Here is a 27,813-nt window from a genome sequence, read left to right as displayed (position 1 = left end):
ACTAAGCACCTGGCAGGGACAGCAGTTGCGCTTCTGTCACTTGCTCTTAAGTAAAACGGTGAAGCCTCACTGCCGCGCACATGGCTGGATATATGTGCTTGGTATATGCGGTGAAGCCTAATGACCGAGCATGGCTTGTTATTTAAAACTGGTTAACCATGCTCCCTTTTAAAGTGATATCATTACAGAGACCTTGTATAAGAAGTTATGCTGTCGGTCTTGGAGTTGGTGGCGTTGTCCGTTAGCGAAAAATCACGACGAATGCAAATAAGAAAAATCGGGAGTTCGAGTCGTAATCGAGTTGGGTTAACCGATTTGGTCGACCAGAAGAGCGTCTCGCCTACTACCCTGCACGGTGGGACCGCGGAAAGTCATCAGAAAGATAAAAGGCGGTGAGGAGTAGGAGGAGGGAAGAAAACGCTTCAAGACTTCAACTTTCAAGAAACACACAACTGTTGCACCCCATCGGTTTTTGCATTGCAGCAGGCAGATAACGGTCCATGCAAGGCAGTGTTGTGGAACGTCAGACAGCCCACGGTTGTACCGCCCGATGTCTTGACGGAGGCCGTAGCGGATGCAGAGAGAGGAAGCGTCGCCGCCGCGGTGTGACGACACTGCATGCAGCGACAACTCAACTACACGCAACCACCGCGCTTTGTCGCGTCGCCCAGTAAGATGCGGATGTGGAAAATGTTGGCGCCCCCATGCAATGTGCGCACAGCGACGTTATTCATGCCTGTGCTGCGTCACACCCGATCTTTTTTTTTTTTGCGCCTTAGCCTCGACAGCCCACACGGCAGTGAAAGCCCTGCTGTGTTTCCTGAGAAAGACAGGCTTGTGTGAACGCCTCTGACATGTGGTAGAGTTCTACACGCTGCAGTGAAATTACTGTCAGTCTCTCCCCCATCTTTTTTTTTCTTTTCCCTCTCTTCCCTCTTTCTCGTCTTTCTTGTCCGGATTTCGTTTAACTTCGGATTTCGTTTAACAGGAAAAGGTTTCGCAAACGCACGTCAACTAAGCGTAGAAAAGGGTGTATTAGCTAACCCACATGGGGCCACCTCATACTAGAAACACTGTAACTGTCTCGCTTGCAGAGGCCGACACCTTGAATTATTCCTGGAAACTGCAACCCTCTTCTTTCAAGGCATTGACGTGCTCCCGTCATCGTTGGCATGATGCAAACGTCTAGGCTGCAGTGTCAATGTACTTCAACCGACAACCCACAGCACCACGTGGCCTAACCGACGGACATAAATAGAGTATTTCAGACGTCAAGTCTATAGCCGACGCAAGGCTAAAGCTAAAATGTGTATATTGTCACTTTTAGCATGCTTACGAATTGTTTTCACTGCATGCCGGACCATTTCTCGTTTTGTTTCTTTCAAATTCTGGCATGTTGACTTCTTTGATTGCCTGAAGACCTGACGTTTTTGAAGGAGCCAGCGACATAATGTTGGTAAATATTTCAAGTTTTTTTTTTAATAAATTAGTCACCAGATCAGTGTGACCGAAGATAAAATACTAGTTCACTGTATTCATGGCACTGCGGCCCAACGCTCGCTAAACCTTTCTAAAACCAAGGAGGTTACGCCCAGCGAGTATAACGTAGCAACATTTTCCTGTCAGTTAGTGCTCAATGTACATGCCAATGGCTGCTAATGGGAAATGAGAGAAAGGAGAATTAGGCTATTACTTTCTTACGGCTTGCGCTTCGTATCTAGTTCCCACCTTTAACCACCTCGAGTTCATTCATGATATATACTAGTTCATTGTATTCATGGCACTGCGGCTCCACGCTCGCTATACCTTTCTAAAAACTCAGGATGTTACACCCAGCGAGTATAACGTAGCAACCCTTTATTGTCAGATAGTGCTCAATGTACATGCATGCCAATGGCTGCTCATGGGGATCACAGCGTGCGCGTTAACTAAAAGCCAAATGCTCCTGTCTCTCATTCCCCATTAGCAGCCATTGGCATGTACATTGAGCACTATTTTTTATTGTTCAACAACGCACAGAAGAAATCTCTCACCGGCACCACCTTGAAGGTCAAAATGTTATACTTGTCACATACTACAACGGCTACGAGGGATGAATGAGTGTCGCTATAAAGAGCTTCGCCCCTAAAAGAAAAGGTGATTCATCATGGACAATCTATTCAACATGGATTGGACTAGCAAAGTAACGCTGAAGGAACGGGACCAACATTCCATTAAATGAAGCCATGCTTATCCTAATTTAAAAAAAATAGTGTTCAAATAGTGGTGTGGAGGTGACATGAATAGCTACAAATATTGCTAAAAATCATACTTGTTAGCTTCCATTAACATCCATAAAGTGCTTTCAAGCAAGTTATTGTAGTGTTAGACCCAACAACGAGATCAAGCCGGCTCTTCCAAGAGTGAAGTCGGAAACGCCTCACAGGGCTGTTTCTTATTTTTCTGTGCACTTTCTTGCCCTCGCTCTGAGCCAGCAGGTGACACCGTCAAATATTTCTGCCTGCTACAGAAGTATTGGGTGTTCTTAACGACTGGCTACATGTTCACCTTCGGACGAAGTTCATACCTTTCGGTTAAAGTATTCAAAAACATACGGATGACAAAAGGGATGTCACTTGATCTAGCGTTTTGGCAGAAGAAGTGATATTTCGTTAGGTCGAGCCGATGTGAGCCACCGATTCCAGATTGATACTTGCCTAGAATGACCAAAATCGATTACTATCAGTTATCCCCCCCACCCTTTTTTAACCTTATTGTTCTATGTCAACGTGCAACCGCGTCATGTCGAATGATATTCGCACAATTGAGGTGCACCAAAATAGTTTTCAGCATGAGGCTGTTGATTGTCATCTGACAAAGATAACAGCGCTAACAACCTTGCATAACAGAGATAACAGCGCTAATAACCTTGCATTTTGCTTGTTCTCCAAACTCAACGCCATTTAAAGTGCTTCGCCTATTCGTAGAGCCTCGACGAATTGGGCGAAGCACGTCAAATGGCGTTGAGTTTTGAGAACAAGCGAAATGCAGCATGCGCGGAGCGCCGGACTCCGTCGGGAACGGTCTATAGGTGGGGCCAGTGAAAGCAAGTACGAGTCGTCATGTGAATCTCGCATTTCCCGTTACCCTCTTACACTGACATCGTGTTGTGGAGCACGAAACCGGGGCGAAGAACTCTTACGTATCGTCGTGGCCAGCGAGCCGTGCAGCGAGCATACATGTATGAGGCGTGTACAAGCCTGCCGCGAGACGAACGACTTTTTATGCGTGATCAGGCGTGTCTTTTCAGTCCTCACACGTGGCGTTTTTAGTTCCCAAATGGAGAGAACACATCCGCAGACTCAGTATGCAGCCCAGTTTGCTACGTGAGCTCAGGAGATATCAAACTCATGCGGTTTTCCAGCTCCAGCCGCAAGAGGCGTGGCTTTTAAGTGAAGTGGTTATAAGATGGCAAAGAAGAGAAAAGTGAGCCCCGTAACTGTCTGCATCAGGGTGCGACACCTCAACAGTAGCTAACAGGGGACGGGGGTGAGGAGGGATTAAAAGTATAGGATTGAAGGTATAGAGAGAGAGATAGATGCACTGGGACAGCGAGCGAGGACATATCGAGGGACAGGAGGGAAAGGAAAGATGGAAACACGGTCACAGGAGTCCGAGAACGGGGCACCATTTGCGAGAGCTCTTGTCGGCGTCAGAAGATGGCGTAGGGCAAGTTCATGGTAATAAGGGCTGCAGCGCGAGCACGAAGATGCTAGAAGAAACAGACGAAAGACGAGAGGCTTCTAGCACCTTCGTGCTCGCGCTGCAGCCCTTATTACCATGAATTCAAACCAACTAGCCCAAAAAGCCATTCTTCTTCAAGGCAAGTTCAGTAGAGCAGAGCTACGCTGTCGTCGGAGATCAGCGTCAGGAGATGACGTAGGGCTAGCCCAGTAGGTCAGAGCTACGCTGACGTCGGAGATCGCGAGGGCACAACCAATCGACACTGAATCCAGCGAGCCGTGAACGCATACTCCGTTTGGAGGCTCATGTATACAGGTGTACGAGCAGGTGTCAAATGTGTGCAATCTTCTACAAATCCAGAGGGGTATTGGGGATATGTGTGTGTGTCTGAAGGGGGGGGGGGGAGTAAGAGGAGGAAGACAGTGTGATTCTTTATTTCATAGCCGGACCGACTCCCTCTCGGCAAGCTGATTAGCAAGTTGATTGTTTCCTGCCCGCGAGTGAGAGTGTGCGGCCGGTGGACCGTGAAGCAGCGTATATAGAGCCTCGCAGTACGCGCCTGGCGTGCATGCGTTATAAGGGCGAGGCCACTCTCGAGAGACGCGCCGGCCGGAATTGTGGAAGTCTGCCAGCTGTCGGCGGGGCCGTTCCCGACCGACTGGTTCACGGACTGACTTGACCTGCTGGCCGAGCCTTTACGAAAGCTTGGCACTGCTGTAATACCTCTGAAGTCACTGTTTTTTTTGCGGCCCCTGGCAGTCGGGTCTTCTTTCCTTCTTTCTTGGGTACTGTTTTCTTGCGTTTCTGGCATTTTGTTTTTGACCTTCCCTTTGGTACGCTACTTTAGTTGCAGTCCGCTACTTCTTTTCATGCTATTTTGTTTTCGCCCGTGATCTTTCTTTCTTTCTTTCTTTCTTTCTTTCTTTCTTTCTTTCTTTCTTTCTTTCTTTCTTTCTTTCTTTCTTTCTTTCTTTCTTTCTTTCTTTCTTTCTTTCTTTCTTTCTTTCTTTTTGTCTGAACTCTTCTCGACCTTGAGCTTGGCAGTGCTGTGCGTTTCGGATGAACCGTGCGAGCCATCACGCGTTCATTCGTGCCGTGTTTGTGTATACAAGTGCCGCTGGGGGAACCTGCCAACTGAGACAACCCAGGCGGTAATGCACGACGCCCCCTGTCGGCTTCTTTCCAAACAGCGCGTTTCCGCGCAGTGGTACATCCCCAGACCCTCGCGCTGACCCGGGTTTTACTTTTGTCGGGCTAAGATTCGAACTCTATGCAGGTTCGCGGTCTGCTGAAAGCGTCTCTAGGGATGGTACTAATCGTCGCGCAAGCACCAAGTGACACACTTGGTTGTGTTTCCAGGCTACCCTGACAAGCACGTGGGGTATACTGTGCTGTGCGAAAATCCCAATAAAATATATATAAATTGTATTAAATGGGTGAAGCAAATGGTTCTATACTATAGACGGTTTCAAAGTCACGAGCGTTGTACCCCCCCCCCCCCCAAAAAAAAAAACTTCCGGTCACCTCCTTTACCAACTCCCAACATCAAAACTGAAAGAACGTTTTCAAGTTTTAATTTTTATTCTAAGAGAAAGGAAAGTGTCTCATTAGTCTTTCACACAAAGAAACGCGCGTTAAGTTCAAGGGAATTATAAGTTTATGTAGCTCAAAACAACATCTATTTGAAGATATTTTGCCAAATAAGAGAAAAAAAGTGTAGAAAATGAGCGGGTTATCTTCTAAAGCTCTTCTTGCCAACCGATACTATTAAGGCACGTCGGTGTACGAAACCGGATGTCATCAAGGGCTTGTGTTTGTAAACAGTGAACAGTTTACCAACACAGCATAGTCAGTACGAGTATGCAACTCTAACACCCCTGCCATGCACTAGGGTGGCTTTACTTGCTGTTTTTTTTTTCAGACATGTGCTCTTTATTTGGACGAAAGGTGGGCTGTGGTGACAGGCGTGGATCGAAAGAATTTCAGCGTGAAAAGAAGCAGAATGCAATAACTAAATAAAAACAGGGCTGCTTTACACTGCATCTTTTTGATAAAGAGAGAAAGTTTTTGATGACAAAAGCACTTAGAGGTTAGCCTGAAAATATTTTGTGACTTGCTCCTCAGCATTAGCGTGGGGTAGCGGAAGGTAAAGAGAGGAAAGAGAATGTGTTGATGATGAGTGTGAAGGTGGTGATCAAACACCTTTTTGAGATGTACAACACTAACACTGACGCCTGTAAATAGACCACCTAGTGTCTCATACGTCGTTTTTTATACGCTGCACACAAATTTTCGCAGGTTGTTGCCAAGTAAAATCAAATCCACGGCAGTGATTTAGATGTTCTGGTGCTCCACTGATGACCCGGAGATTACGGTATCGAATCCCGGGCGCGATTGGCGCAACTAAGCTTATACAAAAATAAAAACAGACTATTATAACTATACCTTAAGGATAGAGGCTTGGTTAGTTGTGCACTAACATAAAGCTTTATGTGTAGTTTAGAAGGATATTTCAGATTGGTGACCAATCGGCTGAAGCACGACTTCGTGCCACTCCATGCTTCCTCTGCCGTCTTCCGCTAAATAACTCGTGACAGGATATTGTGTCCTGTATTCTTACTCGTGTCCGTGTTTTTCGAGCGTGTCATTTCTGGAAACCCATGCTTATTAACGTGGTCTCCGTGATCAGTTCCGACAGAGGTATTCTACACTGCCGCAGCTGATAGCGGAGGCCACGATAATGCTTTGTCTTCCTGGCTGCACTTCGAGTAGCCACAGGCAGTACATATGTATGCGGTGCTTGTTGTGCCTTTGTATAGGGGCGAAACTCCTTGTAGCGGCACTTGTTCGTCCCTCGTAGCCATTGTAGTGTGTAACAAGTATAACATTTTGACCTCCAAGGTGGTGCCGGTCAGAAATTTCATCTGTGCGTTGTTGAACAATAAAAAATAATGTTCAATGTACATGCCAATGGCTGCTAATGGGGAATGAGAGACAGGAGCATTCGGCTTTTAGTTAACGCGCACGCTGCGATCCCTATTAGCAGCCATTGGCATGTACGTTGAGCACTATCTGACAAGAAAGGGTTGCTACGTTATACTCGCTGGGTGTAACCTCCTTGGTTTTAGAAAGGTTTAGCGAGCGTTGGGCCGCAGTGCCATAAATACAGTGAACTAGTATATACCATGAACTCGAGGTGGTTAAAGGTGGGAAGTAGACACGAAGCGCAAGCCGTAAGAAAGTGTGCGTGTGCCACCTCTCGTTTAGTCCTTGGAATGTCAGCTGGATGGTGGTGCTTCTATATGCGGAATATATGCTGAAAAGATGCAAGATGGTGGTACTTGGAGTGTTGACTAGATGGACGAACGGACACCCAGACAGATGCATGGACGGGCGCACGGACGGCTGCACGGACGGATGGACGCAGGGGCGGATGCATGGACGAACGCAGGGACAGACGCACGAACAGACGCACGCACGGACGGGCGGATGGACGCGCGGACGGTCACACAGACGGACGCATGGACGGACGGAAGCAAGAACGAATGGACGGACGGATGCCTTGCCCCACTCTCCATCATTCACCCCGTGGATAAGCTGCAATTTTTTAAAATACATCAGCAAAGCCGCGTCTAGATGGAAGCGTACGGAACTGCCCGCAAGGCGCCTCCGAGTACACCGACAACTTTTTTGTTTTTTTTTTTTAACTTGATGGCATAATTTAACTTTCTCCGCCGGGGACCTTCGAGAGGACAGGTTTTTTTCCTTTCTCCGAACTCGCCGATGAAAGGAAAATAAACCGACGGTCGCACAACGAATAAAAGCCTGTACTGCAAGCGGGAGAGCACACTGCCTCGCGCACATTATAGAAAACAAACAAAAAGCAAGCAGGCACAAAGACTACCAAGCGTATAAAACACGGCGCGCCTCCGTATTTGGGTCAGCGGCGGTTATGCCTCGTTCGAGAGGGTCACGGTCGCTTTATCTGGACAGGCCACCGGCCGACGCGCCGTCGGCATCGCACCTATGCGAGAAATCGCGTTTAAAAAGCGGGTGACCTAACTGAACGATTGTACGGTCTATGCCTTGTCTGTGGAACTCCTGCATACTATACTATCAATGCGAAACACAGATTTCAGTGGCAGCGTCTTACACTAAAAACACGAGAATCGTGGGGCCTTACGTTTTAAGAGTTGAACGCAATAAGCGATATCCGGTGCCTATTCTGTACCTAACCACTTATTGCGTACTTTGTTTCATGTTACTCTAGAAATTTAAATTGTGAATTACTAAAAGTAATCGACAAAGTTTAAAGTGGATTTTGTCAATAGCCTCAAGTTTTCTTCTATCATGGCTGCAGTATGTGTAATCCGTAGCATGCTTTAAACTACGATCAATTACGCGCGTGAAATGTTTTCAATCTTGATCCACTACACGGTCTTAAGAATACGCGTAGTAACGTGTGCGCCTTATGTATTAGGTGGCCGTCTTTAAACCATAAAGTCATTATGACAATCGCGTGTTTCGATGTTCGATGGCAATCTACGCTCGTAACGTGCAATATTACCGCAATATCACACGTTGTGTTGTGAAGCTTGTATACAGGACGCGTGCATTTGTAAATCGCAAACGTTATTTTCACTGAATTTCCAAGCAGAGGCAGTTATTTAACTGCATTTTCTAACACACGCTGGCTGCGTGTCAGGACACCTGCTTATCACTCGGGTGGTTTGATCCTCACTCGGACCAGGAAATTTTTATAATTTATTTCGTTCGCAGCTCCCTCAATTTTTCGGTCACAAGAAGGCCCCGCCGCGGTGGTCTAGTGGCTAAGGCACTCGGCTGCTGACCCGCAGGTGGCGGGATCGAATCCCGGATGCGGCGGCTGCATTTCCGATGGAGGCGGAAATGTTGTAGGCCCGTGTGCTCAGATTTGGGTGCACGTTGAAGAACCCCAGGTGGTCAAAATTTCCGGAGTCCTCCACTACGGCGTCTCTCAGAATCAAATGGTGGTTTTGGGACGTCAAACCCCACAAATCAATCAATCATCAATCAATCGGTCACAAGAAGATAATTTCTCGCCCACGGCCAACGCCGACGTCGGAATTTCTGCGAAACGAGCTCTTAAACACTGTCGCGCTAAATGTTTGGCCCTCGAAAACGCGCCTATGACGCACGTATTTGTAAGCGCAGTTTTTTCAATATTTGATGCTCTGTCAGTCGTGCGCTCGTCGGAGATAAGCCATTCTTTACACGGCGTCCGATCCTTTATCGAGGTGACTTGTCCTTTCACGTTGCCGCGTTTAATTGTTGCCTGGATATGAACACGTGACCATCGTTGTTGCCTGTCACAGGTGAATCGTTGCTCACCTAAGCGCATAGATGAGTATCCGATTCCTGGCATGGAAAAATGAAACAGTTAGGAGGCTTCCTATAGTGCTCCAGTCAATACATCTTTTTTTCATACTCACTGAATCTTCTTCTTCTCTTTTACTCTTTTACACCCCTTCTTCCCTTCCCAAGCATAGAGTAGCAAACTGGAGCCTTCTTCTGGTTAACTTCTCTGTCTTTATGTTTCTGTCTGTCTCTTCTCTAAGAAACAGCGTAGTGCAATGAGAAAGAAAGAAAGAAAGAAAGAAAAAGAGAGAGAAAGTAAGAAAAAAGGAAAAAAAGAAAAAAAGAAACAAAGGCGTCGGGCTAAGACATGCAAAACCTCACTAGCCCTGGTTTTCCTTATAGCGCAAGGCTGCTGGTTTTATTTTCTTCACACACCACGCATAATTTACATAAAGTCCTGTATACGACAGTCAATTAGCTGTGCAAAGGTAAAAGTTTGCGATATTGGGTGCACGTTAAGGAACCCCAGGGGGTAGAAATTTTCGGAGCCCTCCACTATAGCGTATCTCATAATCATATGGTGATTTTGGGACGTTAAACCCCACATATCAATTAATCAAGAGTTTGCAATAATTGGTAGTATGTATACATGTGGCCATATATGGCCTGGCAATTCATGAAGCTTCCAATATAGACTACTCGTCGAAGTGATGCGACTTGCTGTATAGGGACTTAAGTAATGTTTAAGTATAGACGAAAAGAAAAAATGCAGAGATCAAAGTGCGCAGAAGTTCGATTTTATTTCGGCATGAAACATCAGCTAAACATATTTCAAGAATGGGGAGTCACTTGTCCAAAGAATGTTTTGAATACAACCATTTTCCACGGAGACTCGTTGCCGAGCTGCATGATGTATGATAGTTTGCTACTGTATCCTGTGTGAATTCTTTTTCCTTCGTGTCTGGTATAAATTTAAAAACAAGAAACCTACTTCATCCGCGCACTCTACTCCTTTCACTTTCATAGAAATACGTGACTCTACTTTGAATGTCCGCAGTTCCCTTGCGTTGAATCACATTGAGGTTAGACCACCGTGTCGTACCTTGGTAGCTTGCCACCTTCACTACATTCCTACCTATAGTGGCACATATGTTGTTTTCCAATAACTTACTTTTGTACTTCACAATCTATGACGTGCTGATTGAGAAATCTGAAGAACCATACGCTTTTTCAAGTGCGCTCAGCTGTTAAATATTAATGAATAAAGCTATCACTATATTTCGAGGTATTGCAGGATTGCCATTTTTTCATGTACTCATTGATTCAGCTGGATTGTAACTTCAAAACGAAAGGTGTAAAATTAATTTATAAAATGTGGCACTCCAAAAATTAATTCTTAAAATGTGCTAGTCCATCTCACTTTCCAGCTACAAAATTTCTAATACAACATAAGAAAAAAAATGAAAGCTCTGTCCGCAGCGCCGCCACCACCCGCCTGCCCTTCACGCGGGGAAGACGGTTGTACTAGGCGTTTTCCGCTTAAATCGATAGTACTTTTCTTCTGTTTGCCTGAATGCTAGGCATATTGTGAGTTAAAGGCCTGTCGTTACTGTCTAAAATATTACGTTTGGATGAGAAACAATGTCAGAATTTCAGACAGTATTTACGAGAACGTTCAAGCATGCGACACAAAACCAGTGACCCAAACGTGTGTTTGTGTGGTGAAGTCAAATGTTCATGACAACGGCGAAGAGTGTGGCTTCACAAAGGTAACATTGTACCGTCATCGGCCATTGAGTCCTTCCTAGGACTACGGGACGGCTCTAAGCTCTCCCATAGTAGAGTACCAAGTACTCTAAATCGTTACCCACTTTCTCTAACCCCCCCCTCCCCCCGGCCATGTTTCCTCTACAGAAATGATCCTATGAAGCATCACGAGTAGCGTTAAACGTGCCCTATGTTGCGCGCAGTTTGGGGACGGCTTTAAGCTCTCCCATAGTAGAGTACCTGGTGCTCTAACCGTTACCCACTTTTTCTACCCCCCCCCCTCTATTACATCGGCTAAGAAAACGTAATGCCTATGCATCTTAACGCAGAAGTAGTCACGCTGGGAGAGGAGGCTTTCCTTCGACGCTGGTCTACGCGATTCATTATCGTAAAAAAACAACAAAGTGTCCTCCTCTATTGAGGAGGTGGGCTAGAGCTTGTACCACTGCGACATCCACAGTGTAGGGTGATGTTCTGCATTCACCTGTGGGGACAGTTTGCTCTCGCGCTCAAGAACAATTTTGCACAAAAAGGACATGTTTCTAAAGAAGAAAAGGAAAATACACACTGTAATGTCACAGTGGTACAAGCTCTAGCCCACCTCCTCAAAAGGGGAGGAAAGGCATGGACACTCTGTTGTTTCTTTACGATAACGAATCGCGTAGACCAGCGTCGCAGGAAAGTCTCCTCTCCCAGCATGACTAGTTCTGCGTTAAGATGCATAAGCATTACGTTTCTTAGCCGATGTAGTAGAGGAAACATGGCTCTCTGAGTGCGTCCCCTCAGGCAGGCCAGTCCCCTTCCTTCCCGTAAGACGAAGGCTCCGATAGCCATTAAGAGTTCAACGAAGTTATCCCTGTGGCTAGACTTCCACTGCATACTTATTTGCAACATTCTGGTAACCATGTGCCAAAAGGTGCGCTCTACTATACATTCATGGAAGACATGGTTCAGCGTTTCGACGCGACCGCATTGCGGGCATGTGGCGGAGGGCGCCACGCCCCACGCCGCAAGGCGGTCGGCCGTTGGTAAAGCCTCCCATTCCCTAAGCCAGTTTAGGTCACGGACTTCGGAGGGGAGAGACGTGTTTGTAAATGTCCAACGTCTTTTCGCCCGGAATTTCCGGCGTTGTTCCTCAGATAGGCTTTTAAATGCTATTAGTTCGCTCATGTCGGTAGGGGGCATTTCTATAAGTTCTTGAACTGGAAAATCGTTTCGCCATTGTTGCAAAGATTTTATAACATGTGTGTAATACGCCGGTGGCTGCTCAGCAGCTGGTCACGTGTCATTTGCTAAACCAAAAACAAAAACAAAATATTCTAGAGGTTCCTAGCAGATACACTACGAGTTGCCTGCCTCGATACGATGAGTTCTCTAAGAGTGCCCAGGCGTTTTTGAGAGCCAACATGCGGCACATTACATCAAGCTTGGGTACACTGAGCCCTCCCCATTTAGTTCAATATGACTTGTGTCCATAAAGCTTTCGCATACGTCTGCGTTCTGTGTAATGTGTGTCATGCTTTAAACCACGGACAATAGTGCACGTTAAATGCTTTCGAGCTTGCATGCTATGCACCCACTTCGTGGCCTTGAAGGAATACGCGCCGCAACGTGTGTCCCTTTTGTAAGGAGTGGTCGGCTTTAAAACGAGAACTCTTGATAATCACATGTTCTGACATCCGATCGCAATGCACGCTGTACCACGCACTATTACTGCGATATTGCACGTTGCGTCGTGAAGCGTGTATACAGGACGAATGTGTTTTGTTCGGTATGCAAGTTGCTTTTGTCACTGCATTTACAAGCAGAGTAAGTTATTTTCACTGTATTTCCAAGCAGATGCATGGCTCTCTAGTAGAGCACCCTCTTGCAACGCAAACGACCTTTTCAAGCCTTGCTTGCTTGCTTGTACCTGTATGCCATGGCTCGTACCCACCACAAGGGATTGGCCATTAAACCGGCGGGTAATGTAACGGAGGAAAATGAATTTCAATTTTTGAGGAAGAAAAATTAATTATTCAGACGTGTAGGGATTATAAAATTGGACAACCATAAGGTTACCTCAGGATAAATTAGGTAAAGAATTAACAATTGAAATCAATATATAAATGATCATTTCAAAGAACTATAATTTCTTGAGCAAGAAATCTGACAAGCGGCAAACCTTCTTGTGTCTCTAAGAGCGTGCGCACCGGGATTTCTGCAAAGCGAGCTCTTTAACCCTGTCACGTTAAAAACTATCACCATCGTGAACGGGTATGTACCACAGAAATTGTATTAACCCCACCGCTCACTACTGGTCCACTAAAGATGAAAAACGCAACAGCTCGCCCAACACCATAGGCAACGCGAAACGCCACTGCATGCGCGACTGCGAGAAATCCTGGAAATGATGGAGGGCCGCCAAGGACGACCTTCCCGTAGTTCTATGAGAAGTGCGGAAGCTTTGTTTCAGCGCCAGTTCCCGTCTGTGTAGTTCCGACAACCGTGTCGTGTCTGTTACTGTCTGTGGTTTCGCTCAAACTTCTACGCGCTGAGAATCAACGAATGAACAGCCCTGCATCACCTATAGCTAAAGCCTGATTGATTGATATGTGGGATTTAACGTCCCAGAACCACCATATGATTATGAGAGACGCCGTGGTGGAGGGCTACGAAAATTTCGACCACCTGCGGCGTTCTTTAACGTGCACCCAAATCTGAGCACACGGGCCTACAACATTTCCGCCTCCATCGGAAATGCAGCCGCCGCAGCCGGGATTAGATCCCGCGACCTGCGGGTCAGCAGCCGAGTACCTTAGCCACTAGACCACCGCGGCGGGGCCATATAGCTAAAGCCTAGCAACGGCATGTAAGCAACTTAGAAACAACCATCTCAGTTTTCAGAATCACCCAAAATCCGTGCGTGTAGCCTTGCGTGACTTTAGTGCAAACTTTGCCAATATTATTCGCAAGGTGGCAGCGGTATACTTTCATGCGGCCCTGCGCGAGCCAGCCTGGCTTCCGAGCACCGGGCCTGCGCGTCGATCGAGTTCGGCTTAACCGCCTCAACTTCGGCGCGGAAACGCGCATAGCCGCGGCGCGTGTGACTGCAGTCGACGCCGGGCGACAAGTCAGCGGCCGTCACTCGCTCCGTTGTGTATAACGAACCGACACTTGCGTCCGGAACCGAAGGGTGGCCGCTAACGAACACACAGTGTCCCCGTGCCTTTCCGCGACAGCTTTGTCCGGCTGACGTCCGTCCGTGCGCTACGTGGTCACTATATCGTGACCACTATATCTGTCACGAAAACGTGAACTGCGCACGCGAGAAACGAAACTATACATTTTTTTTCTTCCGTGCTGTATGGCTGGTCATTTGGTGACCGATTACTACGCTGGCGATCGCACTTCTCAAAAAAAAAAAAACAACAACAACAAAAGAATGATGTACATATGAATGAGCAACCGAGTTTCAGGAAAGCATGCGACTTTTTTCTTCATTTGTTAGGAATTTGTTTATAAAACATTTTACTGCCTTCCTGGGAATGTCTTTTAATAGTGTTCATGTTACACGTTCACCTACGTAGGTTTATAGGGATTCTTGGCTTTGACACGTGTGTGACAGCTGCCTTTGTATAACACGCTTGTTTACTTCAATAATGAGGTGCTCATTATACGTATAATGCGCTCGTGTAACAGGCAAGTTTACTCAGTACGTGTAGTACGCATTTTTGTGTATTCATTATTATTATTATTATTATTATTATTATTATTATTATTATTATTATTATTATTATTATTATTATTATTATTATTATTATTATCATTATTATCATTATTATTATCATTATTATTATTAGTATTATTATTGTTGTTGTTGTTGTTGTTGTTGTTGTTGTTGTTGTTGTTGTTGTTGTTGTTGTTGTTGTTGTTGTTGTTGTTGTTGTTCAGAGCCCACTGTCTGCCACAATGGTAGGAGGGCGACGTTGGACGACGGCCATTGTGCTTTCTCGCCGCCAACATGCAGTCGCAGCTGCCAGTTCATTACAGGTAATACGCCGGAAACGAGCCGGGATCCGTTTGATCCCGGCATCGCCTGTATCGAACGCCCAGTTTGAAGCGTACAACTACAGGGTAGCCACCCTGTTCTGCCTGTCGTGACCGAGAGATGAGAATTTTTCCCGCGAGAATTTCACAACTATGGGTATTGGCCCCACAGAAACTGGTATCCGTACCAAGTCCTGATAATGATATTTTGAAATTTAGCGTTCCAACACCACGATCTGATTACGAGGAGCACCTTAGTGGAGGAAGCCGCAAAAGTTTACCATCTGGAGTTTCATTATTGTTCATTTCTTTTTTAAGTAGACGGGCTTCTAGTATTGCACCTCCATTGAAATGCGACCACTGCGGTCGAGCTAACGACAGTTCGGCCTGGTCCAAATGCTGATTCTTGTAGTAAGAAAAGGTATGATGCACTAATGATAAGCCCTTAAAGCGAAGCATGCGTGAGGCATACAACAAAGCACTGGCATGGAAAACATGCACTTTCTCCGAGACCAGGACACTATCTCGAAGCGATACGTATACACAGAAAGTTATGTTTTAGGAGAGGGCTTGTTCTTTGTAGTCCAGCAAATAGTGTTTTGGTATAGTTCGTGCTCTACACTTTGTATACATATTGTATACATATTGTATACAATACATATTGTATACTGATCGATGCATCGACAGGTATTTGGTGCACTTCATAGAGAGTTGGGTGAACGCGTGCTTTCAACGAAACAAGCTGACACCGTTGCCCAAGTGCAAATGCCACTGGGAAAGAAGCGTAATGGGGCAGAGGGAAGGCTGATCAAAGCTTAGTTGTCAATAGAGCTAGTTCGTGATCGAGTTGGTACTCGCTGTAAGTGCTCGCCGGTGGTCGTGTCATTTTCTGCTGCGTTTTCTTAGTTCTGTAGTACGCGGAGTAGTAGTCTGCTGTGTTCTCGGTCGTCACTTGCTTGTCGTCGGTACTTGCGGACTTATACTAAGACGCTCCAGAAGAAACTTCATTATTTACCTTTCCTGAAATTATCAGCTAAAAAAAAAAGACGATAAGAATGCAACATGCCTACTGACGTGTATTGTTACATTCATATCGCCACAGTATGTGCAAGAGATACTTGGTCTCCACATTTAACGCAGTTTTCGGAGCGGCCACTGTGCGTATACTTATATAGGATGTTTTGCTGTCCTAGTCTGGCAGAAAGGTGCTCGTAAAGCGATAAAAACATCTCCTGTGCAACGGAAACTCGAAAAAGAAATGTGATAAGGTACAGGATTTACGACCTACCTTCAACGTAAAGCGAAAACGGCGTCTAGGTAGTAAAGGATAAAAAAGGGGCTGCAGTCATTGCACATCGTGTTTCACAGGGCAGAAAAATCAAAGATGATACAGTGACGTAGTTTCGCGTATAGAAAGCTCAGATGATTCTCACTTAAAATATTCCAGCGCTATCTTCGATGAGATAGGGACAGATAATTGTATGACAGGAAGTGTGTTGTGTACTCATAAAAAAAGTAGGGCTAGAATGTTTTGTTAACAATAAATGACAAGCACGCTTGCGAGAAAAGTGTTCAAGAGTGCCAATTTGTGGGTATAAACTGGCCTCAATAAGGAGTTTTGTGTGTGTGTGTGTGTGTGTGTGTGTGTGTGTGTGTGTGTGTGTGTGTGTGTGTGTGTGTGTGTGTGTGTGTGTGTGTGTGTGTGTGTGTGTGTGTGTGTGTGTGTGTGTGTGTGTGTGTGTGTGTGTGTGTGTGTGTGTGTGTGTGTGTGTGTGTGTGTGTGTGTGTGTGCTTCACATATAACACTCATGATACTTCAGACACAAAGATACCTTCACGAAGCCCCATGGCCGTTCGACAAAGTACTGTTCTTACCGAACGGCTGTATAATCTGAAGCGCTAACTTCCATTCGCAAATAAAACATAGATTCATCCCAACGAAGAGACAGACCTCCTTGCAGGTTATTAAAGGTTCGCGAATAGCGTGCGCCAGGAAAGTTTCGAATGGCCACCACGCCGGACTCGCTGGCCAATGCGACTAAGGGCAACGATCCAGACGCGAAGCTTTAATAAGAGCGAAAGTAAAATCGAGTTGGCTGCGGCTTTCGTGGCGGCTGCTTTCTCTCTCAGCTCACTAGGCCACTCTCCTCCTTACCCGGCGTCCTATTTTTTGTTTTTTGTTTTTTCCTGGTTGACCCAGACAGTTCTGGTATCGGGGGCCAGCGGCGTCGCTTTGTTTTTTCTTTTAAGCTGATGGGGCCTCGTGTAAAGAAAGGCAGCCGAAGCGTGCGCGTACATATAGAAGCTCGCGTCGTCCATTTGGCGGAGAAGGATCGGCGTATTGCAAGCTCCGCTTAGCGACCTCTCGCGCTTTTGCTCGGTGGTTTGCAGGCGTGCGATGCACGCCTGCAAACCTGCACGCCTGCACGCCGCACGCCTGCTCGGCGGTTGCAGGCGTGCGGTGGTGCAGGCGTGCTCGGTGGTTTGCGGCGTTGCAGGCGGTGGTTGCAGGCGTGCAAAACAGGCCTGCGTGCTGAGGCTACCGCATTCCTTCGCAGTCTGGCATCAGGTTTCCGCGATTCCCGTCTAAGCGGCTTCGTGAAGGCACGCCCGGGTACGAATCGCGGTACCGGCGTGACACGTGGCGCGATGTTTAAGCCGTAACGTGATTATTGACACGAAAAAAAAACAAAAATAAAAGCGGTGCTCTTTACGCGTTGGCATATGAAGACTCGAATGCGAAGGCTATCTTATTCTTCTTCCACTTAGTCTACGTATTTATCCTTACTTTTCCACACCCTACTTAAGCTTTCTGCATCTCACGTGACTTTGCACTGCCTCCGTGATCGGTCCATCTTAGACCAAGCGACGAAGCCTTGGTATGTTACGTCATCATGCCATAGTGACGTCATGATGGATGCCACAAATGCTTGCGATCTGACGTCATTGATTGACGTCATCGCGTCACGATGTTTTTTTCGCACTAACGCTGACACCTAAGGACATGTTTTTTTTTGTGTTTGCTGAGATACGTAAGGCGTTCGCCTTAATAATGCGCATTCTTACGTATTGTATGCACATCGTGGTAGCCTATTGAGGACAGTTTCGCGCTTGTTAAGGTAGAGGACGTTGGTGTGGTTCCCGGGCATGGCTGCTGCATTTAGATTGAAGTCTAAATGTAGAAACATTTATATACAGGTGGTCAATATTATTTGACGCGTACTACGGCATGCCTCGCAACGGTATCGGGATTTCAGCTCGTAAGCCCTCAGAATGTATTTTTTTTTTTACACTACCGTTCGACGATGTGCACATGCTGCAACACCGATAGACTTACGACTGTTCACGTATACCTTGCCGGAGCGCTCTTTTTCCTTAAGCGGGAAGTTGCACACGTAAAAGCAAACAATCAGCGGCGCGACTATATTCGTGCCAAGAAATGCGCGCGTCGAACGTGTTTGCACCGACTTTCCAACTGGTTTTGAGAGGTTCCAATGTCCGACCAGCCGTTCCTTTGCGCTTTGTACGGGACATCAAACAGTCTCGGTGTACATGCTTTGCGCACTGAAAGCAAGGAAGCAACATCCCAAAAATATTATATCTTGCTTGCGATTTGGCATAGGCAGTAATGGTCATGCTGCTATAGCAAGGCGGTAAATGTATTCTCTCCAAATAAAAAAAAAAGTGCCGCCACATCCACGAAGTGAATGATGATGAGTGGGCAAAGCTCCGGAGGTAAACCTGGTAAACCATGAATCCTCCGTACATTTTGCCTACTCGATTTTATTGCAACGCTCCCCCTGGCGTACGTCGCCGCACTATATCGAACGATGACACGCGCCATATGTGGCATCATTCCTATTTTATAACACCTCGCATCTTTCATAATCAACTACACGTACCGCCGTCTAGTTTATAACATCTTGCATCTTTTGGATGGATGGATGGATGGATGGACGGACGGACGGACGGACGGACGGACGGACGGACGGACGGACGGACGAACGGACGGACGGACGGACGGACGGACGGATGGATGGATGGATGGATGGATGGATGGATGGATGGATGGATGGATGGATGGATGGATGGATGGATGGATGGATGGATGGATGGATATGGCTGTACCCTTTAGATCGGGCGGTGGCTAGCGTAATACTTAATGCCGTCAGCTACAAGTACCGCCATCTAGTGAACACTGCAAGAACTGAACGAGAGGTGGCTACATACAGGGGACGCACAGCCCACGCCTTAAGGAGCTTTGCTCCTAAAAAAAGTAAAGCAAAGCAAGAACTGAATACAACGATTGAGATTCTTGAGGATATCCTTACGGAGCAGCCGTTCATCTACAACGTCGCATCGTGCGCCTCAACGAACAAGATCAATCTGACATCACGAGTTCTCGAAAGCAACGTGTCCCATGTGTCCTACGCAAACGTATCGGTAACTGACTCACAAGCGCCTGAGCTTCCTCGACTGCACTGAACGCTTTTTGTAAAACGACCAAGGGCAGTTTGATTTAGACATGCCCGATTTTCGTCGTCACACTTCAGGGGGCACTTAATTTTACCTAAGCACAACTTTGCCTTAAGTCGATTCATTCCGCCATAATCGACGCTTCTGCACACTGCGCTTCTGCTGGAAAACGTCGTGAGTGGTGTCGTCAACATGATCAACCAATGATTTTGCTCTAAAGCATTACAGAGAAACAACCCAACACGGTTAGGTGGCCCACAGTCAATTGTAACACGTGGGAGCTTATCAGTAACAGACTCGCATTTAACGTGACAACGCGGTTACTAAGAAAATGAATAGTTCGAATTTGCCTGTTGGCAGCGGCCTATACAACAAAAATAATCACTGAAGCAGGCTTCTTCGTCTAGACACTCTTACTGCAGGGAAGCTTGCTTTCAAGGTATCTGCTATATATGGACAGACACGTTCGAAACCATGCCGGTGTTTGCGCTTGCATGCACTGACTAGCACAACCGTCTGCATGTCGATATAAGGGAAGGATGAAGACAGAGGAGAGACAGTTTGGAAAAGAGTGTGTGAGAAGTGAACATGCTTACTGAACAAAGCTATTTCTCACGCGACACTTTCCCTTCATGAGGAGATGAGTTTTAGGGGCGAAGCTACTTAGGGCGTGGGTCTGTCGCTCCTCCGTATGTATGGAGTAGTACGTAGCCACCGGTGGCACATACCCGTTCTAGAGTGGGTATGTACCACGGAGGTGCGACATGGAGATGACAATACCTGGAGTGTTCACTAGATAGATGCAAGGACGGACGCACGGATGGATGGACAGACAGACGAATGGACGGACTCACGGACGGACACACGGATGGTCGCGCGGACGGACGGAAGCAAGAACGAATGGACTGACGGAAGCACGGATGGACTGACAAACGCTTCACCCCACTCATCATCATTCACTCCATGGATATGCTGTGATTTTTTCTGTAATCGCTGTGATCGACAATTTTTTTACGTCTCCCGCGAGAATAACCATCTTCTTTTTGTCGTTTCCCAAAGTTACGGTCAATTAAGTGTACGCTGTTGTTGCAGCATTGGCTACACGCGACAAAATGCGGGTCACATCGATGTTTGTAACGTGAGAATGTGATGTATTCCTTCGGTGCTTCCCACGCTGCGAGGCGCATCGATTTTCCAGGTAGCATGGCGCCTGGTTTTAGATTACGCTGTCTGGACTCTCGAGGGACGTACGTGTTTGGCCGGATGATATCAAAGGTATTGTTCGCCACTGCGACAGAAAGAAAGAAAGAAAGAAAGAAAGAAGGAAAGAAAGAAAGAAAGAAGGAAAGAAGGAAAGAAAGAAAGAAAGAAAGAAAGAAAGGAAGAAAGAAAGACCGCAGCCCGCACATGACTGCCTTCGCCCCAAATTTATTATTTTTATTTTCTAATTAAATATGTTCGTGAGCTTCTCAGACCTCACTAGTCTAAGGAATTGCCTCCGCTGGGCATGCAACGTGTTCACCCTGTTTTGAAACATAACCGTGGGAAAAAATTGCGTTGCACAACCGGCGTCAATATTTGAGTCTTTTTGAAGATGGATATCAACATGTTGTTCAAATCCTTGCACCAGGTCTCCTTCAGAAATGACCTGTATATGAAGTATAAAAAAAAAACTTATTGGCAGAATTTCCTGGCAAATTGTACTAACAACCACCCTCCCTCTCATCGTTTTCTCCTTCACGCCCCGTCCTTTGCGGGACTGAATTGCGTGACAGCGGCCCACTGGCAGAGTGAATTTCAGACCCCTGCGCTGTGTAAGAAGCCAACTTATCCCGTAGGCAGATATTTATTTTTCTTCGACAATTCAAATGTGTTCTATAGGTGGACTATGCCCCTCCATAGGTGTCTGACAGGAAGATGACAGGAAGCTATGCGTCAAGCGGGGACCCAAAGTAAATAAAAAAAGAAAACTTCGTCATCCGGCACAGAGACGCACACGTCGGCGGGCGACGCTCTGTTTCGGCCGTGTTTGCACACGTTTTTTCTCTTTTTTTTTTGCAGACTACTGCCATAAGTTTGAAATCGAGCGGCGTAAGCGGACCACATTTGTCGGTATTCGTGGCTGCGAAGTGCTTCGTTTTGCGTTATCTGTCACTGCGGATGCTTGAGAGTCTGGATCATCGCTGACAGGCTTTATCGCGAATTAACAAGCGTAGCGAACGTACAGCGAAGTGATAACGCGCGCCTAGACGACGTGCCAAGACCCGGAGACATTCTTCACCGTGTGTCAAGGGTTGAAACAACTTACGCGACACTGATAACGGCGCATCGGGGAGGAGCAAAGAGCGGCTCTTCTCGGCCTGCTCTAGCTCCTCATGGTCACTGGGCGCTGACAAACACGAAACTGTCTGAAAAAGCAACAATTCGTCATTGTCTCGAAGTCTGGCCCCATCATGTGTGTCTCGATACAGCAAAATTGTGAAACAGCCAAAAACAATTGAAAGCCAACATTTTAAGATAAGATTACAGTCCTCTTTCATAACCCCTATTAGTCCCTCCTCAACTCTCTCTCTCTCTCGCAAACACCAATTCCTTTAGAAAATTTCGTGAAGGAGTAAGACCGGTATTGGAATATATACCTCCAGAGATAAATCAGTGGCTATTACGTCGCGCTTCGAAGTATAATGTGGTAGGTTTGATTACCGAAAACGACAAGCGACAGCGAAAATTCTTTGGCTCCTTTTCTTCGGGGTTTTAAATAGAAATTAAGAATTCTGATATTAAATTGTGGACAGAGTGCACAAAAAAAACCGACGTTTATCGAATCCCACCTGTTGATTGCTATGAGGAACGTTAGCGTAAGTAGTGGGATTAATGGCCATACCTGACGGGTGGTTAGAAATGTGATGTTCTTTGTTGTCATTTTCTTGAAATAGCAGTGATCTACCTCAGACGTTGAGGCTGTCCGTATCAACATAATTATGACAGTTGGCGTATAGAAATCGTTTCTTAAGAAACAAGAAAAAATTTGTTTCTAAACAAACGAAATGTCTGGGAAGTGCTTTATTGATTTGTTTTAGAAGCAAGCAAGTAATTTTCCGCAAGCACGCACGTCTGCAACTGCTCGGAATGGTTGCTGGATGTCGATCGAGAAAAATAAATGGTGATGTAAGCTTACCCACATATTTTAGTGTTATATAAGTGTAAGGGTGCTGTTAATAGGACTTCCGTTGTATACGGCGCCCGATCACATCTAGCCGTCGCCTTCGTTTGCGATAGAAAAAAAACACGTCAAGCATTGGCAGGCGACGGCTCAGTAAGCCACACTACACACGGGAAGTTTCATAACCGGTTCGAAATCGTGATGTATGACTGGTGAATAAACGCGCCAGCTGCTTACGCTCAAACCACTCGTCGACAAGACCTTGTATGGTCCGCATTGTGAAACACCTTTCCCGGCGGCGACAACGGAGCTTGCACAGTTTGCGCGCACTCGCAGGGTTGAAAGAAAAGGAAACGACGGAGAGCTACCCTGCACTGCTCCGGGTGTGACAGGGCTGCATCAGGGACCAAGAAAATGCTCGATTTTTTCGTCAGAAAAAGAAACTTCGTGATAGATTAATCGAGTGCCTGCCCAGGTTTGCTACTTTACGACAGTGGCCTCCAGCTTATTGCGACATATCGCAGCTGCTTTTTTCAACACGAACGATGACACCTTGTGGATTTCTTTGCATATATATATATATATTTATATATATATATATATATGCGTGTGTGTGTGTGTGTGTGTGTGTGTGTGTCATGTCGTTGCTCTGAACAAAATCCACAAAAAAGAGGGTGCGTGGGAAGGACAGGACAAATAGTGTGCTATGGCTCATCACTTGTCCTGTACTCTCTCCTCCCCACCCCCTTATTTTTATTAGTCATTCGTGCATTTCGTTCAGTAAAACTACATTAGAACACCGTGACAACTACATCAAGTTGAATCTTTACGTGTGTTAAAACACCACACTTCTAACATGAATGTTTTACTGCGACGGCAAAGGTGCGAGCTGCTGGCTACACCTGTGCCTAAAGAGCCTTGTGCCATGCCGCAAGGATGAATGGACTCGTGCTTGGCGGGGAAAGCATACGCGACATATCTGGACATGTATACAGAAGCCATGCGTTCGACTCATCGCGGCAACAATGCGGGCTTTATATACACTTTTCACACCACCACCCTGAAGAGCTATGTAAGCAAACGGGGTCGTGATAGTAACAACAAACCGCGGTATACTTTTGTCATTAGGTTCTTGTCTCTTTAGATATATGATTACCATGCCAGGCCGACGCGTCGTCTCTTCCTAAAAAAAAAAATAAGTTTTCGTTTGCTTCGTTCTTGTTGAACCCTTCATTTTTATTTACAAGAATTAAATGAAGAAAAACACGTGCTTGACAATTAATGTCACCCTGGTGTATTGCGGGCATTAAACAAACCACTATTACTAGTCAAGCGCTTGCCAGGAACATCGACAACTGCTGAGCTTGATCGCGCTATTTTATGCATAACGCGTTGGTTATATAGACGCAGCGGCAGAACTTGTCTCGTTCTGTGCGGCTGACTCACGTACACAGCATGAGTCGTAGGCGTACCTGCCGCATTTTCTCTCGGCACCTGCGCCATCGGCGAATGCATGCGAATGCGCGTGACGTCATGAATGTGCAAATGCACGTGTGTCAGACTGGCCACCTGTGACACTGACGAGACGGGCCAATATGCTTTCTCTAGCCACACGCTTTGCGTCCCTGATGTGGATTGCAAGAAGCCTGTAAATTTTTGTGACGTATAGTGTGTTCATGTTTGTGTACACGCGACTTACTTTTGCCGTTTCTGTGCAATGGTGGCAACAAGTAGACAATGAACGCCGAGATAATGGTAAATTAAATGCTCTTGTTACCCAAAATTAAGATATGTTACTTCTGTGTGAAATATTTTGCTACACTCAACGACTTTGGTGAAGGTAGTACATGTTTAACGAGTCGCTCGACGTTGGGCGTTTCGGCGGGAATTTTGAAATAGTTTTATACATTTTCGCGGGAGGGCTTGTCGGTCAGCAGACAACAACAGGATGTAATTTGAGTGGGTAATTGAATTTGCTTTGTGATTTAACCGTAAGCAGATTATTAATTACGTAGTAACTGATATTATTGGGTGTAAAATACGCTACAATTCATTCAAACATTTCCGCTCCTTTAAACTGGGTCCTTAGAACATATACAAGTGTCGTGATCACAACGCTTGTCACAAAGGGATAATATTCCATCTCGGTCTTTTTATTTCAACCTTGCCACTTGAAAAATAAACTTCATTTTGTCAACACAACGGGCTCAGTGTAACCCAATGAACTAATTCGCATCTGACCTCTTATTGCAACCTCGAATACATCACCAATACAAAGGGGGGGGGGGGGAGTTGGGGGGGGGGGGGGGGCAAGGAGTAACTTTTTAATCGTCTACCTTGCGACAAAAACCGCGGTTTTATGTATGCAAACACAGACACAAATAGGCGGCTGGTGTGCTAACTCTTTGGATCACCATGGGATTTTATGTCAACTCACTGTGTTTGCGTCGCCCTTGACAGTATACTTCTCGTCGACTGTGACGACACAATGACATGTACAGATTAAGCACTCGTGGTATCTAACGATGCAAAAGGTAAACGCAAAGATACGCGAATGGGTAGTCCTTATCGATTAAGTGCGAAACGAGACAGAAGATTCATTCGACGCGCACGTCAATGAACTTGTCGAGAGGGGAATAAATACACTTCGGCAAGGTCTCGAATTCAACTGCCTGGAACGTACTTTTTTTAACCTAATAATCACAGCTCGCGCTTTCGATGTTTGCACGTTGCAAGATCACTCCGTGGTTATGTAACGTCCCGATAGCATCCACCAAGGCTGTATGGTTCACGCAGGCCATCGGGGCTTCGTTTCGATGAACGCGAAGTGGACGCGATTGGGAACAACAGGCAGTCAAGATGAATCTGAAGCCTTTCACTCCGATGTCCTTTGTGAACCAGTGCGCAGTTTGGAGACCTCACAACTCACACGAGAAATCTTCCTTGGTCATTTCATATGCGTCGTGGTATAACTCGGGCGTTTACGTTTTACAAGCTTTAGTTCTCGAGGTTGACCTTGAAGAAGATTGACAACATAGCGCATCGTAATATGCACAGAAGTAGTATACGAGTGGCACGAAGATAGGGAACTGAAAAAAGTATTTATGCGGGCTCGATTGGTACATACTGAATTTTGAAAACAGCGCTAGCGCGGGACACAGACTGCAAGAGAGCGCATGGACCATCAAGGATGGAAGAGGCAGTGATCTCGCTCCGCATTGAAGGAAGTGTGTGTTCTTTTTTGCACGCCACACTTTGACAACACAAGGGTTTTGAAAAACTAGGAGGATGAACGCACCAGAGATATATTCGAAACCTGGGTAATCCACATGCGCAATGACCCATCCGTAAGCATGTTACACATACTTGCTGAATAAATGAAGGCGCAAATATCTTGATAACTGTATACCTGGATTCTTCGCGCTTCTGGCATGATGGAATGCTGTCGTCGGGAACTAATTTTTTTGTTGTTTTTTTGAAGTCAAATATTGTGCTGCGGCGTAAAAAGCTAGTTGTTAGCAGTAGGGTTGACAGGCGGGCTAGTTGGTACAAATTCATAATGGAATAATTGGAAGCGCAAACCAACGGGACACAAGAGAGTGCTTGTTTGTCTCCTCTCTTGTGTCCCGTTGGTTTGCGCTTCCAATTATTCCATTATGAATCTAGTTGTTAGCGCCCTATCTTGTTGCTTCTAGTTTACGCCCTGTCCTAGCGCTCTCCATGTGCATCTCCTATCCCAGCGCTACATTCTATTTCAATATGCAGAACACTGTATATCGCTTGCCTTTATCTTCTTCCTTTCACCTCTGCCTCACTTTCACACAAATAATATGAGTGACTGATAAAGCGGGAATCACAGATCCCTGCGAGTCGAGTGATGCGTCGCAGCTGAGCGTGCCGACGCCCAGTTTCGAAGGCGCAACCCATGCGGCGCGAAAGCGCGCGCTTTTCAAGCCCGACCGGTCGGCGGGAGGCACCGCCCATGCAGGCAGCGCCCTCCACTACAGCAAGCTCACGTGCGTCGTCTCTTCGGATTGCTGCAGCTGGTCTCGCGCACCGAACGGAGCTTGTTAAACAACGGCGGGGAATCAAGTGCGAGTTGTCGAGGCTTGTAGCCTACACAAGCGTCGATAACGATGTTGATGAACCTGCGCATGGCTGAAATCTTGCAGTTCACGCGGCGCAGACAGGAGGACGGATATGAGCATAATTTAATTCGCCGAGCGAAAAGAAAGAGAGAATCATTGCACCTCCTGTCCTGCATGCATATCCTGCAGCCGCCATCAGATTGCTGAATCTGACACGGATTCACGTCGTTTTACATAAAGTACGTGCTTTGCCTTAACAAACGCTCGGCTGTCACCGACTGTATTGTCCTTATTCGACCTATATTTTACCAACTGAAATTCCACTGATAAAAAAAAAAAATTAATACCACGGTACACCTTTGAGAGTAATCGTAGCCTTGTCGGCGTGATTTATCAACTGGAATTTAACGCGAAAAAGAGAAGAAATAGAATTCTCGAGCTGGAAACCCAAATCGGTATTTCTATCGAAGCAATTTTTTTTTTCGCGCTCAGTAGTGGCGAACATCACACTAGCCATCGTAATATCAATCGTGTCGGTAAAATGAGGGGTGCACCAATCAATTTACACTTAGACAGGGGATCCTAAACTCCGAATCACAAACCAGCGACGCTTTAAAGGGAATGAGGAGAAGGAAATTGTTCTGGGAAAGTGTGGAGAGTAGAGGACGTGGGGGCGTGGTGGCGCCGAAACGTCGTCTGCAGCACTCACCGATGTTGACGAGCTTTATTCCCTCCTGGTTCGTGAGGAACTTCAGGGCGACGCACACGTTCTCGAGCTTCTGCGAGCGGAACGTGGGTCGCTTGTTGTGCTTGGGCAGCTGCTTGCCCGAGAGCACTTCGATGAGCGTGATGAGACGCAGTCCGTCGGCGAGGTCCGTCTCCAGGGAGGCGATCGTCTTGTTGGCCGTCTTCAGGTGCTCGTTCGCCCATCGGGTGAAGGTGTTCTGCTGGATGCGCTTCCAGACGGCGTCCTCGGCGAGTTCGCGCTCCATCGCGTCCTCGTCGTCGTCGGCCCTCGAAGAGGCCACCACTCGACTGCCGCGCCGATCCGAAGCCATCGTGAAGCTCGCCTCCGGTGCAGGAAAGTTACGTCACTTCCGCCCGCCTCTTCGCAGCAGACCGCTAGTTTTCGGCCGCTTTCCGGATGGATCGCCGGCGAAAGCTTTCCGTTCTTTTTTTTTCCTCCTCCTGCGTCAGAAGAAGAGCATGTGCGTGAGTGAAAGAGAGTCG

The 27,813-nt window shown here is 46.5% G+C and overlaps 1 protein-coding gene across 2 annotated transcripts in view; it reads right to left on the bottom strand.

The window, feature by feature from the left end:
- cher (filamin A protein cher) overlaps nt 1–27,813 on the bottom strand; it is a 130,691-nt gene that overhangs the window by 74,551 nt on the left and 28,327 nt on the right. For both annotated transcript variants that reach the window (XM_037425985.2, XM_075895023.1), the window contains exon 2: nt 27,293–27,771. In XM_037425985.2, the coding sequence (XP_037281882.2) occupies nt 27,293–27,641 (349 nt within the window). In that variant the 5' untranslated portion in view covers nt 27,642–27,771. The remainder of the gene's footprint in view (nt 1–27,292; nt 27,772–27,813) is intronic.

The sequence above is a fragment of the Rhipicephalus microplus genome, chromosome 5, assembly GCF_043290135.1.
Source record: "Rhipicephalus microplus isolate Deutch F79 chromosome 5, USDA_Rmic, whole genome shotgun sequence".
Classification (NCBI taxonomy): Eukaryota; Metazoa; Arthropoda; class Arachnida; order Ixodida; family Ixodidae; genus Rhipicephalus; species Rhipicephalus microplus.
Note: the sequence above shows the minus strand (reverse complement) of the source record. Positions and strands in the feature narration are given on the sequence as shown.